We start from the raw sequence: 20517 nt of genomic DNA, 5'->3' as shown, positions 1-20517 counted from the left end.
CTCGGCACTTTATTGAGACGTTTGAAGGCCTAAACATTGCTTCAAGAAGTTGACAATGTAAATACATATATTTGGAGATGTTAATCTGCAAGAGTTGTTATGTGTGAGATTTATCTTTGACTCCTTTTGCCTCAGGCTAATCCATTTCTTTTATATTTTTTCCTAAACCTCCAAGCTGCTGAACATCTTTAGCCAGCTATTGTTTCAAAATCAACCCTGCAAAACAATAACATTTTATTTTTATCCTCACCAGCTGCACAATTTTCCTCCTCAAATTACCTCTATCAAAGTTGCAAGATTAAAATGACTGTCTGAACTGCAAAATTGTATTTTTATACTGAGATAGCTAGTTTCATGTAAAAATATAGTTACATACAGAATATTACAAACAGAAGAGTATTTAAGACTATAACTCTTTCTGATCTTAAAAGAGATTCTTTAAAGTCCGTCAGAATCCTTTAAAGTTAAACTGTTGCCAATGAAAGCCTGCACGCAAACAGCTAATAATAAAAAAAAAAAAAAAAAGAAAGAAAAAAGCTTGTAACACTGTCATGAGGTTCTTCTCACCTAATAAATGAAGCATATCCAAACTTCATATTGTTGGTGTTGGGAGAGAAAAGAGCTGTTGGAATTGACATAAGATACTAACGGATTTAATAGGAGTTATTTATTTGATAGGAAAGTGAGAGATCTTGAATCAGTAAAACTGTGAAGCCTTGTCTGACAAAAATAATATCAGTGACTTCAACAGGAACAGCATATTGCACAGGGCTGCATGAGGGATTCAGGCAGACAGGAGAGCAGGAGAACAGAAGAAGGAAGAGGAAAGGAAAGTCAAGTTAGAACAGAGAGTTTTAAAGAATATGAATCCTGTGTAAGAGAGGGAATGCCCATGAAGTGCTTCACTTTGTCTAATCTATTCTACTGTCAGAGTAGGTACCATTCTTGGTACCAGCAGAGTAGCACTGACTTAAGGACATACTACAGCAGAAATCAGAGCTACTGACCACTGCTGAGCTGAAGATCAAGCACAGTGTTAACTTCTGAGATTTATATCCATTTTCTCCTGTCAGTTGTTTTTTGTAGGTTTGTTTTTTGTTTTTTTTTTTTTTTTTTTTTAATATATATATATACAGTAGTGGCTACAAGCATGACTGTACTGGAGGGATGCTAACTCATGGAAACGATTTTTTTTTTTTCTGGAGCTCAGCAGCTGGTAGTAAAGACCAAATGACATTACCTCTTTTGCTGCTTCAGGAATATTGTATTTATTGCAGTGTGTTCCCTACAGTGCCAGAAAAAATAGGTTAGCTTTCTTGTCTTGTTTAAAAAAGGTCTGACTTTTTTTGACCAGACTTAGTGGCTACTTCTTATGGCCAGCAACTAGTCATAGCTGAGTTCTCCTCAGAGGCAAATCATGCTGTTAAGATTTTTGGTTTAAGGATTGGCTGTCATTTTTTGAACCTTTGTGAAATGCTTTTAATTTATCTACATTCTAGCAGGATTCAAGTAGGTCTATGGCAGCTGTTGGCATTCATTTTAGCTTTGATAATCTCTAAGGAATCATTTGTCCAGACCATTTTTCTTGGACACCAGGCAGGAACTGCTGAAAAACCAGTGCTGTCGAAGCACAGAATTGCAGCCCAGGGAAGTCTGTGGGAGCCTAAGTTGCTGGGGAGGCAGGAGCTCAAAAGCTCTCCACTGAGAGTGCAGACAAAAAGAGATCTTGAGTTGCATTGGTCCTCAACTACCTACCCAGAAAGGAGGAGACTAAGAAGACAGGAGAGACTAAGAAGGTGGCTTCATTTCTTCTGCATAAGGAATGTTTTTTATTACCTCATTGCCTAGGTTTTAAATTTATGTATAGTTCCTTGCATATACACATAAAGAAAACATAAGTTTACATCAAGACAAATAGGCTTCCACACACAAGGAACAGACCACGTAACACCAGACAATGTAAGAGAACTAAAATGCAACTTAAGGCATTTCTTTGTGAATAAAGTAAGCATGGCTTGGGTATAGGTGAAAGGGAAAGTGCAAACTGTAGGGTTTGCTTTTTTCCAAGTGTACTTATAGCATGAGCATCCACACAGTATTTATAAAAGGTTTCTCCCCCTAACAGGAGAACCACCATCCATTTTCTTAACAGGAACCTTTAAACTTGGCCAAGCTTGGAAAGCTGGAAGTTTTTCCTGTAAAGACAGACCTTGCATTGGCTCGTTGTATCAGAGAGCCTGATCCCCGATTAAAGCATTTGGATAAGGACAGGAACAGAGAGGAAAAAAAGAGAGAAACACTGAAAGGCAGAGAGCAAGTGGGTGAGCTAGCAAAACAGTTAACTGTTCACCAGGATCTTTAACAGCCAAGAGGATGAAGTCCATTTGTCATTACAACTAACTACAGGAGATAGATCTAACTGCTGTGAACCTGCCAAAGGCTCCTGTGTGCCCATACTTCATGAAACTGGTACATGATTCATCTTGTGGCTACAGTTTAATAGCAGCACTTCACATTTTGAAGCCTGGATAGGCTCACATTTTTCTCTCTTTTTGTCATAGGTGCATAACTTTCCATTACAGGGCTGGCTGGAAAACAGCAGTTCCACTTAGCAAAAATTTTCAAAGTTTGAATGATCTTGTTCCATGTTGACATAAAAAACAACTGCAGCCTTTCAAAATGTCTTTGAGAGAGCTGTGGGGAGAAGAGGGGAAAGTCAGACAGACTAACCTGCCAGGGGAACAGATGACTGACCAGTTTTTGTAGGCAAGGTTCAAGACCTTGCTCTGACAGATTCACAGTGGTGTTCACCCTACTTAAATTCAAGCTTTTAGCTCAGCTGTAGCTGCCTACTATGGTCAATGAAAAAAGATTTCTCCTCAGAGAGGCTAATTTAGAGCACATAAGGCAGGCTTTTCCTCTACATCACCTTTGATAAAACAATTTTGGTCTGTATTCTATTTATAACATAGGGAGACTGAGCTACTAACTGAACTGCCTAAAGTGGGTCTCTAATTACAGGTGAGGCTGTACAATTTAACCTAGGATGCATTTTTCTCCTCTTTTGACTGGAAATTTCACCTGCAACCAGGGAAAGGTTCATCACAAATGTTTACACAATCAAGAAAATGGAACATTTCCTCAAAACCAGAAGTTTTGACATTAAAAAAAGGCAAAAAAAAAAAAAAAAAAAAGCACTGGATAAGCACACATTTCACTGGAATGTTTGTTACCAGAAATGCCTGGCAAATCATTACAAGTCACCTTATGTTTATTTGTAAATAATTTCTTAATTAGATAATTTCAATTAAAACAGGATGTGTGAACATAAGTGAGAATTGAGGTACACCACTTATAAATAATATAAATAAATACAGTAAGAGGTACAACAAAAATTGTATATGCTAGATCCTTGAGTTGATTGATACTGGTTGATGACAGTAGGTGCATTTTAAAAACAATATGGACCTGAACATCTTAACAACCGAATCCTCAATTTAACTGCACAGAAGTAGTGGCACTCTGCCAAGTTTACCATGTCAAATTTTGCCTAGTATATTTTGTTTACTTGTGAGGACAGAGATGCCCAGTCTGGGCACCCTGGGTATGCACAAAGGCAAGTGAGGCTGGGTCAAGGTTTTCAGCCTCTCCGTTCAATCACAAGATATTTTGGTTTTGAGAATTGCTACCACAGTATTTAAACTGTCAGGAAAACCACTGGCAAATCAATAATGAATAGTACACCTAAATATGTGATGTTTAAGGAGGTTACTTGTATGCATTATGCCAGAAATCTGACTCTTGGCCAACAAAAGCTGATGCCTGCCTTCACTATGCATAAGCAATTTTTGTAAAAACCAAATGAAGTTAAATATTGGGGTAATGAAGATGCAAGTCTGTCTCTAAGATCATATGCAATGGTATTTGCTATAACAACCTGTCAGGTTGACTTTGCTTTCTCACCTGAGCTGTGCCTCCATAGCATACATTTCTTTGTCTTACTCTGATTAATAACCTAAGAAAAAAATATTCTAAATGCTGATTTTAATAGCTTTGTGAATACCAGTTTGTAGTATTTTGCTCCTTTCTGAATTAAACCTAGGTCAGCTGCATTTTGCTTTTCTATTCAGAACACTAGACTTGATCTTTATTAATAAAGCAGTGCATGTGTGGCATTTTAATAAAGCTCTTAAATGGCACTCAGAAATGGAGCGTATTATGTCTACAGAAAAGAACATCATCCAGGTTATCACTGTTACTCACCTAAAGGATTCTGTCTGCAATTCCATATTGAACTTGCAGCCTCCTGCAGCTGGGAAACACCCCTCTCACAATTTTTCATGCTCTGTTTTTTTTCAATTTTCACCACTGCAGCCCCTAAACTGTAACACTTCCACTTGACAGTGCTTAGCAAACTACTCTCATCAGTTAAAAACAGGTCAGCTAAGAAATGCTGACCTGTCAATGGGAAAAATTCTATGAGCATCTAGCACGTTTATGAGAGACTACGACATGAGACTCATTCTTTTAAATAAATAAGAAGATATGCAAGCCATTTGTCATATTTAACTGCTGATGTCAAAAATACAAGAAGTCTGTTTTTCAGACATCCATTGTAAATGTTTTTCAGGATTCCTACGTTGAATTCCCTGACAAGGAGCATATATTGTATCAGTTGGTCTACTAAATCAAGGGAGTTTCCTTGAGGAGAGGCATATGTCAAAGGAAAATGAGGTCAAGTTATTTCAGTCATTCACACATAGATTTCCCATTTCACAGCTGGTCCTCTTTGCAAACGAACATGCAAAGTTTGCTTATACTTCAGCTAGAATATAGACATTCACTTGCCTGGAAAAGGCAATGCTCATTTAACATTGAACAACCATTTGCCTATGTAACTGGAAGTTGTGCAGGACTGAATATTGTGTTAAGAATATTAAACTCACATGCTCACATCTGAAATGTTAGTCCTCTGCCTGACAAACATGAGCACAAATTTATCAAATATGCAATCTTCTACCTATCAAGAGTATACAGCAATGGCTCAGGTAGGCAATAGGAGAAATGCTCGTTGTAATAGGAATTATAGTTTTCTATCACGTGATTATGATTACTTCCATTTAAATTAAATAAAGTGTAAAAGAAAAATGAACCTTTAAGCCATGTTTTGGATTTCAAGAGGATAGGCTTTGATGTGTTACATTCCCTTGAAGAAATTCCAAGCCTTCAGCACTCTCAGCTCCCTGGGGATATATTTTAGACCACAACACACTTTGCAGTGTGACACAGAAGGACCCAAGCTAGTATCTAGCTAAAGGTATGAAGGTCTTAACAGTAGTCTGGAAAGCAGCACAGCTGTGTAAGCACGTCACTGCATCTGCTAACAAGTGCCGGCTCTCAGCAAGTACTGAGTGCTGATGAACCCAGATCACCACGGATTGTGGAACTGCCTTGGCCTTTGCTAGCCTTGAGATACCGGGTTAGAGACATGCTTCATTGATAAAGATGACCGATCAGAAATGGTCAGTTACTTGGATGTGCTTGGATGTGCAAGAGGCATAGAATTTCTTCAAAGAAAATCTGTTAATACTACCTGGAATATGAAATGAAAAAAATAAAATGAATCTGTGAATATGTGCTCCTGGCAAACTGCATGAAAATAGTTACCTCAAAAAAGAAATTTGGAATAAGCAAAGAGTCCATAAAGAATGGTGGGGAGGAGAACAAGAGAAAAAAAATGGTGTGCAAATAAAATTGGAGCTTTCAAGCAGAGTTCCTTAGGTTTAAGCATGTTAATCGTCAAGAAAAGCTGAGTGAGTCCTTGCAAAAGGTATTTAAGGAAATGTCAATGTATTGATTCAGACCAGGGAAAGAAAAAGAAGAAACAGGGTGTGGTACAGTAAGGATGGGATAAAAGGCTGGCTCAGAACTTCAACAAACACTTCATCTTACTTTCTTCCCAGAACAATGATCCTGGGGCAAAATACTAGCAATAACAGGAAAGAGGTTGCAGAAATGGATGGTATGACATAAAAAAGCAATTCAGTGTGTCTGCTGAGGTGAAAGGGAGAAAAGAAACTAGTTAATCTCCATTAAAAAAAATTACTTTAGAAGTCTAGGAACAAGTTTTCTAAACAAGCTTTATTAAGCCAGAAATTATACAAAGTAAAATAGAAGTCTGTTTCAAGAAGCAGGAAAAGTGACCCCCGCAAATACAGATTTGTAGATCTGACCTCAATAGTGCTTGACAAAAACAACAACAACAACAAAGTAGATCCTCCTAGACCAGTTGTCTTGGATACGATGAACAATTTTCTAGACAAAGAAAATGTTTTCGGTCAAAGGTAGATTCTGTCTATTTGGATTTGATTAAAATTAGTAAGTATGCTACCAAAAGGGAATTTATTAGCCAACATTGAAAAGAAGGGAAGTAGTGAAGAAATTTTAAGGGAGGTTCAACAGGACCTGGTTAGTGTTGAAAGGAGAACTACTAGGTTGAAGGAAGGTCACTGCTGGAGTTCTTCAAAGAACAACACTGGCCTAGTCTTACGGTCAATCTTGCTCTCTGTGTTTTTATTACTGAATCTGATGCAAAGATTAGGCATGTCATAATGCCATTTTCCTCTGAGGTTGGAGGCATTGTCAAAACTGAGGAGGCCTGGGGCTTGAGGGATGGAGTCATGGAAATGTGATGAAGTCCAGCTGTGGAAATGCAAGCTTGTGCACCTGAAACCTGATCCAAACCACTCTAGATGAGGACAGACAAATGTATTCTGGATCCACTGGAAATTATAGAGAAATAGAATGGCAGCCTCTGGCTGACCAGGAGACCCAAACATCAGAGCACAGTTTCTGTGAAAGTTAGTGAAGCATTAGTGATACTGTACCAAATCTCATAGAATACCATACACAAATTAAGTCACTCTTTCTCAAGAAAGATTATTCAAAACTGAAACAGGTGCATGGATCTGCTACTAGAATGAGGTGAATAATGGAGAGTTTATCTTCTATCAGCCTGGCTTGTTTAGTATAGAAAATACAAGGCTGGGAAGAGATATAAAAGTCTATTCTTACATGATGGAAACCTGCACCAAGAATGGAAAAGAGATGTTTAAGCTAAAGCAACATTATCAAAATTAGAATGCCACACAAGCTGGCCAGAAATCAACTTAGACTGGAATTAGAAGGGGGCAAGGGGCAGAGAGTATCCCTTAGCCATTAGAGCATCCAGGTGTTGGGAGAACCTTTAAAAGTAGTGGTAAAACCTGAATTCAACAGGATTACTTTATGAAAAAGAATACAGCATAAGAGACCGAGATGGTAGGACTGGACTGCCTTCCAGCTTTGAAAACAACTTGTTTTGTTTCAGTGAAAATTTGCACTTTTTAGTAAATCCATTTTTTTACCACACCAGATTTCAGTCAAGTCATCTTTAGCTGTTGAAAGGTAATAGAAGTTTTCTTCATTTTGGCAACATCAAGAGTGTGGATAGAAGAGAATGAACTGATCACATTTCTATTTTGTCTTAGATATCTCAATGTGCCAAGGAACTGATTTGACATATATATCAAAGTGAAAACAATACCAGAGTGTTTTAATCAGAAAAAGAGTAAGAAAGAGAGAAAAGTCAAAATAAATGTAAATAGAAGAACAAGTCTGCTCAAGAAATTATTCATAGGGTAGACTATTACTTTCCTGATCTTAATGAAAACTTCCGGTATATAATTTGTTCTAACACTTCATCAAAAGACATAAAAATATTTAAACTCATTTCTTTCCCTTAGACTTACTGTCACAGTAGGTACTCACCATTTAACGCAGAGGCATGGAGGTAAGATTAAGGAGAACCGTTTTTTTCTTCCCCTTTCACAGGATTTTTCAAGCTGTTTGGTATGCCTTTGAAGACTACAGCAGTAGTTTACATACTGGATATTTATCACTGGTGTGGAAGGTGAAACACTAACTGTACACCATACTCCCTGCCCTTTTAAAATATTAATTGATGCGTAACCATCTATGGAGCCTCATAAAGTATTAACTCTTTAAGTGAGGAAGATCTCTGCTTAACAGCATGGCACAAATCCTACATGATTTAAATCCCACGCAATCCTATTAAAATCCAGAGTTTCAAGCTGTTTACATTAGTTCTATCAAATATTAACACCTGTTTTGGAAACATCACATGAGGAATATTGCTCTATTGGACCAGCATGACAGGTAAAGTAAGTTCAATCTTCTTGACAGATGTGGTGATATACATAAATGAAGTCTACATCTTGAACTTCAATGCTTGATCTTTTTCTTGGCTTGCTACTTTTCAGCAACTTCCATTTTATGTACTACATCTTGAACTTCAATGCTTAATCTTTTTCTTGGCTTGCTACTTTTCAGCAACTTCTATTTTATGTACTACACATAAGGTTAGCTAGTGTTTGACCAATTATGCTACATCTCCTGAATTGCCATACCTGAATTTGAAGATAATGATCTGCATTTCCCTGAATACTGGCCACTGGATAGTCAGTGTATGGAACTGTCAGACTGAGACAGATTCATTTATTTTTTGAAATACATAATCCAGATGCCATATTTATTTGGAGGTCTAGTTTTGCTCTTTTTGTTTGCTTGTTTTTGTTTTTCAGCTATTCAACTTACCTACCTGACCTGAGTGTAAGCAATTTGTTAGGCCCATGAATTTGTGGTTCAGAGAAAAATTCTGAAGCTATAACACCAAAGATATGTGACTGCAGTACTTCACAATTATTGCTGGCCTTTATAAAAAAATAGATGGAAATGGGCAAAGCTGTGGAAAAAACATTTGGTCTTCACAGATATCCACTGATATCCACAAATAAGTAACTTTTACATGACAGATTGCCTGCAATGGCAGGGGCAAGGCTTGATACCCCTTTCTGGGGTGCATGAGAGAGCCTGAAAGATGTTTAACATACTTGGAATGAAACACTAATAGCTTGAAAATCAGCAGTGCTGACCAACCCTGTTGTTACTAACTTAAACAGCATAGATGCTCAGGCCCCCAAAAAAACTTAAAAATGGTAAGGGAATTTTCTAAGGTATACTCCATTGTCTATGAATACCCCCAGCCATTATTCATAATACAGCAATCATGACTTGACTCACACCTAAAGAAATCACTAGATGGGCTCCTTCCTCTTTATATAGAAATGTCAGTTAAATATAAGAAGGGTAAAGCTAACAGGGTTATGTGCCAACTATGCCAAAACATAAACAAATATTGCCAGGTGTAAGAATCTTTTCTTTAGACACATATTCCTTTAAATTTTAGTTTTCTTTACTAAATTCCAAGGTACCTTTACATAAGACACATCAGAAATATGATCTCTTATTGCTGCCACTAGATTTCCGCTAAGTTAGTGATTGTAAAAGTGTGCAGTGTGTCTTCAACTGCTACAACCAGGAGGAAATTTTCCCTTAGGATTCATTAATGACCTCCTCCCTTGCTGAGTTGTAAATCTACAAAAGCCTTTGGCAAACTGGCAATCTGACTTCTTGGAAGCCAGGTATGAAGGACCCAAACAGGTGGGAGCCATAACTACAAACATAGGCATGTAATAAAATTTGCAGTTACATGCATTTGTATGGTACCCTCATAAAGTTATTCTCCTAGTAAACTTTAAGTATCCACTCAAGTCATACTTAGGTGTGAGGTAAATGTTTTCAAGAGCCAATAAATTAATTTAATAAATGAATTATTAGTTTTGCAACATTCTTAACCATTCAAGCTCTAGAGTTTTTCGCACAGTAGCAGTATCTATAGTGCTACAGGATGGCTCAGTTACAGTGTGTTTGCTACCCTTCAGACACCTATTTGAAGTTATATTAATGAGACAGTACACTGGAGGTACTATGTGTAAAGTACTTAAGGACACATAACCCAAAAGACATGGTCACATTATATAGCAATATATATATACTATGCCAAAAGGCAAACATGTACTCAGAACATGTAAATGGGTTTGCTCTTAGGGCCCAGGAAATGTGATGAATTGAAAGTGTATTTGAATTTCCTCATTCTGAGCAGTTGTACTGAAGTCTGGGTGTTAAGGTGCTCATGACAAGGAGGACATACATGAGATTCTAGTCTTTCAGCTTTCAGTATCTGGGTGTGCTCACCTGTAAATAAACTCCTAATCCAAAGGAAAATGTGGTGGGAGGTGTTAGCATTTATTAAAGAGTGAGCTGCTTTCTTGTGACACGGTTGTGTGACTAACACACAAGAGTCATTCTTCCAAATTTCAGCTACTTGGTAGCAGCCTAAGTTCTGCCTCTCAAACTCACGCTAGTCAGGAATTGCAATATCTCCGCTGTGTCACCTTCTGAGTACAGTCTGGAGTGTGCTAGATAAAACTCTTTTTCTGGACTTTGGTACTACAAGGGACTATATGCCACAGTTGTCTACAATTACACAGGACTGGAAGCAAGCTTGCTATAGTAGTTGTAAATTAGTTTTTCAAAATCATTTTTCAGCTGAAATGTTTTCAAATGCATTTTGAAGGTTGCTATTATCCATGTTGTTTCTGTTCCTATATTTGGAGTCATAATAGTGTTTTGCCACAGAGGCAAGTCATTGTGGGGTAATTAGATACTGCACAAACTGTTCTGCAGTAACTGAAGCAGACATGAACTTGTTAACCTATGCAACAGAAAGTACCTGAAGAAAGCTTAGCCCTCTATGAATGACAGGATAGCTCCCTCAGCAGGGGACACCGCAGGATAAAGCTTGCACACAGACCCTTGACACACACTGACTTATGCCTTTGTCAAAGTCTTTAGCTTCTGAAGTACATCAATTCTCTTAGAAAAAAAAAACAAACACAAACAACATCATTATGAAATCACTGAGAATTTTTCCATCCTGCTGTTTACTAGGACCAAAAAAAGAAAACTTATCTCATTACCCCAGTGATCAGATTCTTTTGACTCCATCTACTGAAATGACAATACAGCATGCTTTCTGATCATATTTGCAGTCCTGAATGTAAATACACAGATTATAAGTTTACTAAAAATATCTGTATGCAAGTAACGGCATCAACTGCACAGTCATAGCTTTTGCCTATTCCAGCGTATCGCTTGAAATGCTCACGAGACTGGAAAAATTGATGATAATAAGGTTTGATCATAAACCAGTTTGTAGCCTATTTGTTCTCTATCCAGATGTGCTTAATTCCTGTTGTCATCTTTGCAAGCATGTGGATGCACAAATAGCAAGAAGGAACCCTACATGCAGCACTTCACTTTGTCTCAGTTTAGGATTCATGCTGGTCAATTCATCTTGGGCACAGTGCTCTGTGACCCAGTGGGAAAGTCCCTCAAGCACCATTGTAATGAAGTGCCTGACCATGTGAGCAGCACCCTGAGCTCCATAACCACTTGCCTGACACTGAGTGAGGACCATAGCTGGGAGCACAGGGAGCACACAGCCCACCATGTCCTGTGCATAGCCCAGCACACGTGAGGAGCTGGTGCTGGCAGTGCAGTGAAGGCTCCAGTTACTTTTGGGACTTCACTGGGGGGGCTGAGCTTCCTACTGGCCAAATAACAATTCAGCAGTTCCAGAGAAGTGGTCTCGGGGGGGGGGGGGGGGGGTGGGGGTGGGGGGGGCTGGGATTTAAGTACCAATCAACTGGATCCTCTTAGAGCCTGGGTTTAAACCAGTAACCCATTTACTTTTCATTTCCCATTAACCAGGGAGACTGCAGCAGTGTCCCAGTAGTGCTGAAAGTGTATCGTGAATAGTGTATGCTATTGCTGCTGGGAGAGCTCTTTTCTTTTAAAGAGGCTGTTTTACATAGGGAATACCTTAGACTCTCCTCCTCGGAGTATAGCATCTAATAAAAAAAAAAATCCGAAAGCCCACATCAGAACTCTACCCACACAGACAGATAATTTCGACTCACTCTCCAGAAACCCAGCTATAACTGCGGAATAACGTAGCAGTCTTCCTACGTTAGACCTAGGCAGCCACTGCCTTTAAAGTTGGGTCAGCACAAACCTTCCTTGTCAAGTAGCTGTTTTGCTCATACAGTACGTCCTAAAGCTCTATGCAGCTGTAAGCTCCTAGTGACAAGAACCTTCCTATTTTTACATGTTTACACAGCACATAGCATCACTATGAAGTTCACGGGAAGATCTGTCATGTGCTATCATGATATCAATCATAAGTAAGTAATAGAGGATTAGTTAAAGCACATTACCCAGGTAAGGTGCAAAGAACATTCATTATGTAAGGTTACTACTTTTCTCCCTTTACCTCTCTATTTTCCAAGTAACATACTGATAGGCAGAAAAACTTTTCATATGCAAATCAATTAAAAATTCAGAGGCCATGCCATTTGAGCTGGAAGTTGGTTTTCAGTAAGGCAAACTGAACCACATTTAAAAATTAATAAATAAATAAAAGGCTGTGAAAAAAAAAAAAAATCCTTTTCTGGGTGGTGTACATAGGGATTATTGTGCCAAAACCGTCACTTACATCCTGTTTCAACTGCTGGCTCATTAAACAGTGAAAGTTCACTGATAGGCCTGCCAGAGAAGGTGAGGCAGGTGAAACACCCCAAGCCCCCAGGCAGAATTCTCTTCTCTGAACCTGTGAGAAAAATTGATCTTCCCAACCATGAGCAAAACCCTTTAAGTGATCTGTTGCTTGGTGTGAAAATAGCTAACAACATCTATTAGCATCGATCCCCTTCCTGAGCCCCACTGCTCCCCCAGGCCCTTACTATAATAAGAGGAGAAAACACAAGCAAAAATCCCCAAACCCAAACATCTCAAAAGGCATGTATTTTCCAAGTTCAGACTCCTGAGCTACCCAGGTGACAGGGAGAATTCAGAAGTAGGAGTGTCAGAGCAGGCACTGCAATCAGAGGTGGCTCATATAGCACTCTACTGCTGATCCAGGGCTCCAAATAAAAATCAAAGCAACACATCTCTTTTCAAAACAAAGAAAGAGTAAAAAAAAAGATCTCATTCTCTGAGTACCTTTGATTCCTGGCTGGTAGTTGATGCTGGAGAGGGGGGCTGCTCTGTGCTCTCCACTTCATTCTCTTTCTCCACACTATCCACGCTGACTTCAGTCGTGCTGCTCGGAGGAATCATTTTACCTCTAAAATACTGCTACTATCAGGAAAAAAGCTACAGACCTTTCTGGCTTTTTTTCATTTAGCGTTCTCTTTCTTCTCTGCTCTTCTAGAGCAAATGAACTCCGACCGCTCGGTTTCACTACATTTGCAAGACTAGAATTCTCTGGATTTTCTTTTTTTCCTTCTCCTCCTCCTCCCCCTCCTTCCTCCCTCCCCTCCCCTATGCAATTCTGCTGCGAGGGGAGTAAGTTATCGGTGGCTCTATAGGTCACTTCTGTGCTTGCTTCTGTGTTTTCCCCGATCCTCCTTCCCTCCCTGTGAAGCCCGGAGGTGTGGAGCAGAGTCGTGACCGTCAGCCCCGCGATCAGAGGGGAGTGAGCCGAAGCAGAAAGCCTGAGCCACGCACACACACACGGGGCACTGGAGGGAGGAGTTGTATTTCTAATGCTGTGAATAGCTTTGGAGGAGCATGTGCTGCCATAGTAGTGAAAGTAAGTAATGCGCGCATGCACACGCACACACATGCATGCAGAGAGGCAGGCAGTGTATATGAGGTTCAGAAGCGTTTTACCTTTTAACAGGCTGGAGAAGGCAGATTTTGAAAGGCAGCTTTAGATTCTTACAAGTCTTTTCCTGAAGAAGGACTCTAGAAACAGAGGAGAAAAATGAGTCTTCCCTTACCTTGTCCCAGAGATTATTTAAAATCCTAGCTACGCAGTGTCTCTAAAGCTCCCACCTTGCCTTACACCCCAAACTTACTAGCAAGCGACAGGACAGAATCAGGGGAGAGTCACCTGTGGATCCACGTGTTCTTTGTTCCCCCCCCACCCCTGGGGCAGGGAAGCCCAACTCTGAGCCATGCACACACAATCAGGGTCAGCTGGAGCTCCCGCTACCACGCACATCCTATACCTGTAGGTTGTCATAGTGATAACACTCCATCCGGCAGCAACAGAGCAGAGGCAGCCGTTAGGAAGGGCCTGCTGGCTTCCCCCAGTGCTGTCATTCCAGAGGATGCAGCACCCGAAGTCACGCTTGGGGCTGCAGTAGTACTGGCACAAGGTCAGCACGACTTTGCTGGCTGGCTCAGATTGCTTTACATTGCTCAAGATTTTCCCTCTGATTTAAATCTGCTGCAAAGGTGCCTGTCAGCTCTCTTCCCTGCTGAATTAAGCTCCGTATTGTGAAAGGTTGAATGGATGCGCTCCCCACTAGATAGATGCTTCTCAGAGCAGGAGCCACTCCATATGGCTGGTGGAGATGCCTCTTTCATTTAAAGAAAACAGAAAAAAGCAACCCAAACATGTTTCCAATAAGCAATACTCACATACTGGAAAGTGAGAAGAAAAAAAATTGTCATTTAGTTGATTATAGTGGAGGTACAGGTGTTTGGAGGTGATTTGCTGAGGTCTGAGTCAGAGAGGAGCTTCAGTACCTCGTATCTCTGGGAGAGGGTACCAGATTCCCTTCCAGCACCATCCCTTAGAAACACAACTCTTACCTGGGGCTACCTTGCAGGCCCCCTCCACCTCAAATAATCCATACATGAAAGTGAAGGTAAGTTTTCAAAATAGTAGGGGTTATATGGATGAAAGCCAGAGCAGAAATTGCCCTGCAGCCTCTGTATTCTTAATAATTATGCAGAAGCCAGGAAAAAAATAATCTTTTCTTTGAATCCCCAGTGAATATTCAGGACTGGCAGTTAGATGGGGAAAAAAGCTTTATTTCTTTGAAATAGAGCATATAAGATACTGAAATCTTTAGCAGACAATAAACATGAAATGCTGCAATGCTATTTGTACAGCTACTTCAGAGCAAAAGTGCATCTTAAGAGTCTGACAGTAGAACCTATTATTTGGCCTGTAGTCACTAACACCATTACAGAGATCAAAAAGAGAACACTGGTTGCTATTGAGGCAGTGTCAGTGACAAGTGAGATTGAAGCAAGGAAACAGGGAGCTCAGAGGGGCAGATTTGGCAGGTGAGAGAATTAATTTCTAAGGGTTTGATTTCTAAAACACAGCAGCATTTTAGACTGTTCTCTTCAGAGCCAGAGGGATTCTCCAGGTGCAAAGTTCCTTTCTTCCACTCGGCAAGTGAGATTTGGGCTTTGCTGTAAAATTAGCCTCTTAGCAATGAGTGGGGACTGGGCAGAGTCACAGTTTGGGAGAATTAGGGCAGCTGTAGGCAATGGACATCTTGGCATGGTGACAGCGATTGAATGCTTCAGCTCTGGCAGTGGCATCCTTCCCTGATGGTCCAGCTTAGCACAGCCAAGGGCCAGGGCATGGTGTCTGCCCCCTGCAAGGACTGTTCTGTGTGCCCAGCAATGTGACAGGTGAGAATTGTGAAACCAATTTTTGTCCAGTTCCCCAGCAGTGTTGTGAATCAGTCATTCCTGTTAAGAAGCTCAAAAACATCTTCTGGGGAACTTGTAGGTCACTTTTGAAATGGACCTGGAGTGGCTGGTTAATAGTTAATGCTCTAAGCATTGTAAAATCCTGCACGCATTTTGTATGAAAAGCTTGTAACGTCATGACTGTGTAAGTGACTATCATACCACTCTCTACTCTTTTTTTTTTTTGTTGTTGTTTTACCAAATTAGTACTGACACCTGCTGCACTCCCTCTCTTCTCCCAATTACTCACTTGTCAACCATGACTGATCTGTCACTTTCTTGACAATTAGCCTGGGAAAGATGAGTCAAACCTAAAATCTTACCAAAAAAGCAAAAAGGAAAGGAAGCTGGATTTCTTATATTTTTATTTCCTTCCACAGGAGCTGGCTATTGAAAATCAAATATTCAGTACAACAAAACAGACTGATCAAATTAGATGAACCTACATCTCCCTCTCTCTCCCATGCTTCACTCCTGAGAAGTTGGACTTGTGATTACTGCTGATCAGTCTCTAAGTGAAGGTACTCGGCAGAAATGTGAGCACTGCAGCACAGTGCTAAACAAGAGGAAATTGAACAGATTCTCTAGAGAAGAGCTGAATGTAGATTTCTGGAGTGGGGAAAGGCAATTTAGATGAATAAAACATGAGAGACAATTCTTAGCCCCCAGCTGAAGTTGTTGCACCTCGTAAAGGCACTTGAATGTTGCCTGGAGTCACCATCAAGCATTCCCTTGCTGGGTGGTCTGAGGCTGACTGCATGGGTGCTATGCCTTGTCCGTCCTCCCTCCCTCCTGCTCTGTGGCCGCACACACAGAGGTGACAGGGTGTGATGCAGACCACTCCTCTGCGCTGGGGCTCCAGCAGTTCTTCTTAAGCTCTGGCTGCAGCTGGCACGATGAGAGCATCCCAGAGGCTCCCGACACCAGGAACATATACACACTTCTGTACTGCCAAGTCCTACCTGCTGTAGAGCTCCACAGTCCCAAGATTAAGCTGATGTAGAGGTTTAGGCCCATGCCATGTTCTTTTGCCTTCTTTTTCTGGTACAGGCATTCCTCTGAAATATTTGAGCACCCTTCTGCAAAAGAGGTATGTGAGTAGAGCTGGATTTCACCAAAGGAAAGATATGAAATCAGTACTTATCAAAAGATGTTACTCCCTTGCAGACCCCCATGTATTCACTAGAGAAAAATAAGTAAAAAGGAGAGAGGGAGCTATAGATGTTATTATTCACTGCCCGGTGCATAAACCATCTCATACTCCTGAGCAAAGAGGGTAAAGGGAGCATACAGAGATGATACTACTGATAAATGGCACTGGTTTAAACCACTATGTACCTCTCTCTAGAAATGTACAAAGCAGCGAGGAATCAGGCTGGTTGCCACCAAAGCAGAGCCCTCGAAGGAAAGAGGAATTAAGACCACTGAGAGTCCAACTTCCAAGAGGATGCAGACTGAGTGCCACAGAAAACTACTAGACACAGAAAAAAGGTTGTAGTTCTGGCATTTGCAGTGAAACTTGATCAGCCTCTCCCCAAGTCCCTCAGTCCAATTTGTGAGTGTTCCAGGTGAGAAACAGTAGCTTCATTTCTTGGTCAATTCCATTTTGTTCTTGTGGAAACTGGCAACAGAATACCCGCCTAGTGCCATTTGTGATGGGAATTTTACTTTTGGCATGGTGCATTTGGCCAGATGTACTGGTGGACATCTTCACTAGGCTCTGCTCTCAAATATCCACTATTGCCCACAGCTGGCTATTAGACTGCAAAGACCAGACCATTGCTTTAGTGGAGTATCTGCCTGTGTTTCCAAGTAACAGGCTTGTGGGCACTTCTTGCCAGCAAACATTGTATCCACAGAGAAAACGATATTAAAATAGTATCAGGTGGCTGGGGTTTTTTGTTTATAGTCACGCAACCTTTGTTTGCTTTCAGTACAATCTTGGCAGTTCATCGAGCAGCTAACATAGTAACAACCCCCCCTGGATTCTGCTTATCAAAATGCCATCTAAGGGCTACAATCACCAGCTCATCAAGCTGGAAGCACAAGCTGGTCAATGCTCTGAAAGCATTCCCAGTACTGATGGGATACTGGTGATTTGCATTTTGACTAAAACGATCTCAAAGTACTTTTTACAGTTAAAGTATTAAGCCTCCCACTGCTCTAGGGAACGATTATACTGTAGCAAACGAGTAAGGGTGGAGGAAGCCAAACCAACAGATTTGTGCTTGTACTTAAGCGGGGAGAAAAATGGAACCTCTGCCTGAGTATTAGTTTCAAAACCCTCTTTCTCTCTGTCCACAGCAATGCCACAGGGAGTGATGCAGCGATCACGCTGCATCTTGGGCAACTTGAATCTGTCTTTCAGAGAGATCACGATGAGATTGAAACACTGCTACCCAGACATCTACACCAGGAGAAAGAAGAACGCTGCATCCTCTTGTGACAGCAAGAAATGTTTGAGAAGGGGAGAAGAGGATGTAATTATAAAAGATGGAATTTAGCCAAGATACAGCATGTAATATGTTCAGTCTTACAAAAAGCATTGCAATACCTTTAAATAACCAGCGACAGTCCCGACCTAATTTTACATCTCTGCTGGCAATATGATTCCTTCTCACTTTTTATAGGAATGCGATATAAAAAGAAGAGGCCTGTAGAATCAGTAGCACCATTTCCTGCAACTCACAGATGCTCCTAGAAATTCCTGCCGTTTAATAACCATTTACTGACTCGGTCCAATATGACTGTCGCAAGAATGCCCTGAACTAGTTCAACGGGTTGCTGCAGCGGTGATTTAGCCATGCACTAAATCCTTTCAGGGTATCCATGCTCCAAATATTTAAAGAGATAACAAAGATATTGTAATTAACATCATCTCCTCCACTCTTTCTGGACTCTGCTTTAACCTCACTTCTGTTTCCTTGGATAGTCATTAAGACTCTTCCTGGTGGCTCTCAGTACCACTCAGAAGGGTCTCATATAAGCATATCCTTTCAGCCAGCTCTATTTACCTCTTTTCCTCAGCCTTTTCCAGGGTGGGGTGGGAGGAATCCCCCACAGGGTCACCACCCTGGATCTTGGGCTTTTTTTTTTTTTTCTGAAAGTCTTTTGATAGAAGGGAGCTTTAAATTGTCTCTTTCTTTCCTAGACCTTCCTTGACCTGAATTGTCCCTTAAATTCCTTTGTCTGGTTGTTAGCCTTTCCAGGAGTGAGCTGGGTATTACAGCTGGCAGGGCTTCGCTGGATTTGTCTCAGGTTCTTGTTTTCTCCATTCTCTCTGGTATTGTATACCATCATCATGGGCTATTTCTTAACTAATGTCAGTGAAAATGCATTGAGTGCAATGTTTTGCTTAGACTGTAAATAGAATCCAAAATAAGATCTGGCAAACATTCCCAGCATAGCTGGTGGTGAACACAAGTATATGTGTATGCATTTTTTTTCATACAGCTATCTTATGGCTACGCACCAATTTTTAAAAGGCTATGCATGCACAGTATTTCCTGTCTTAGGTAGTTACAGCGTGCCTGTCACTGTAATATTTAGGCACAAACATGCATGCTGAATGCAAAATGAACCTCACTGTCAACAGCAAACCTGCGACAGTTGTGCTATCATATTTTGCTTTGGAAGAAAAAAGGATTTCTCTGTGTGCCAATGACCTTTGTCAGGGAAGTGGGGCTTTTCTACAGGGTGTGGTAGAACTCAGTTACGCATAGCAAATCTCTTAAATGTCTTCGGACCCTATAGGATGAAAAGCTTTGTAGAAATATCAGAAATTTTCATTATCTAGATTAACATTCCACTCTATCAGATTAGTGCATGTGTCAACTGGAAGAGACGTGTGTATGATGAGGGTTGCCCACAATTATGTAACGTATTATAATGATCTATTATAGCTCTCAAACAAGAATAAAGAAAACAAATGTTCAGTCTATTATAAATCTGATGGAAAAGTAAATATCTTACAGCCCAAATATATTGGGTTTGCTCCTTGAATCTTGATAAGATGGAAAATTTGAAAGATATTGATGGTAGCTGGGTTGTTATCTCTCTACATAGTTACCAGTTCAAAATAAAAATTGGAAGTAAAATTTGAATTGAGCAAAAAGTAAAGGTAAACCTTAAAAACACTGCAAGAGGTTATCTATAATGGTTTGTATTATTTTATTTAAAGTGACAAAAAGTCTTAGAGCCCAGTGCAAAATGATAATAGGAAGATAACTTTGTCTTCTTGGTAAAGACAAGACTATCACTATCCTATGGGCCTATCAAATATAATCAACATATTTTAAAAGGATTCAGGTCAATTTACATAGAAAAAAAAAAATCAGATCTCACTATTAAGTCTACAAGCAATCATAAAACCACTAAGCATTGTAGTTGAGAATCTTCCCAACCGGATTTCTTCATAGAAATAACATCCATTTTTTTTAAGTGCTCCAGTGCATACAATTGTTATATTTTGTTGCTTAAAGCAATAGGAAAGAATATGATCACTTACTTCCATTTGAAATCTCAACACAGAGCATTCTGGAGACGCTGCTTTTGATAAATACATATCAGTGCCTCTTATTATTCAAAGGGGTCAAGCTCAGCTGCAAGAACAAATGATTTCCCTAGCAAAGATGGTCAAGATTTTTAGAAGCAGAAATGTCATAAAAGAAGAGAAATAAAAGAAAAATGAGGGGAAAATTGTCCAAAGTATGAATGCCTTTACCTTCCACATTCATAACTATTTCTATTCTTCATTGGATTTAAGAAAAAAATCACTTAAGGTTTCCTTATGTTTGTTAATCATACCACCTGCAGTAATACCACTCTATAATTGTCATTCTGATGCCTCAGAGCGTCTGAAGTGTTCAGGTTAAAGGGATTGCACAACGGACCCCATAAGAGCTGGACCTCTCCTGCTGTTTCCATGGAATGGGTTATCTCAAATTCAAATGCCTAATAACTGAGCTCTATGGTTTCAGACTTTGAATAAGCAGA

General features: G+C 40.1%; 1 protein-coding gene across 2 annotated transcripts in view; it reads right to left on the bottom strand.

The window, feature by feature from the left end:
- The window catches only part of STAC (SH3 and cysteine rich domain), a 74912-nt gene extending 61772 nt beyond the window's left edge, over positions 1-13140 (bottom strand). For both annotated transcript variants that reach the window (XM_059819013.1, XM_059819014.1), the window contains exon 1: positions 13024-13140. In XM_059819013.1, the coding sequence (XP_059674996.1) occupies positions 13024-13140 (117 nt within the window). The remainder of the gene's footprint in view (positions 1-13023) is intronic.
- Positions 13141-20517: the final 7377 nt, after the last annotated feature.

Source organism: Gavia stellata, chromosome 6 (genome assembly GCF_030936135.1).
Source record: "Gavia stellata isolate bGavSte3 chromosome 6, bGavSte3.hap2, whole genome shotgun sequence".
Taxonomy (NCBI): domain Eukaryota; kingdom Metazoa; phylum Chordata; class Aves; order Gaviiformes; family Gaviidae; genus Gavia; species Gavia stellata.
Note: the sequence above shows the minus strand (reverse complement) of the source record. Positions and strands in the feature narration are given on the sequence as shown.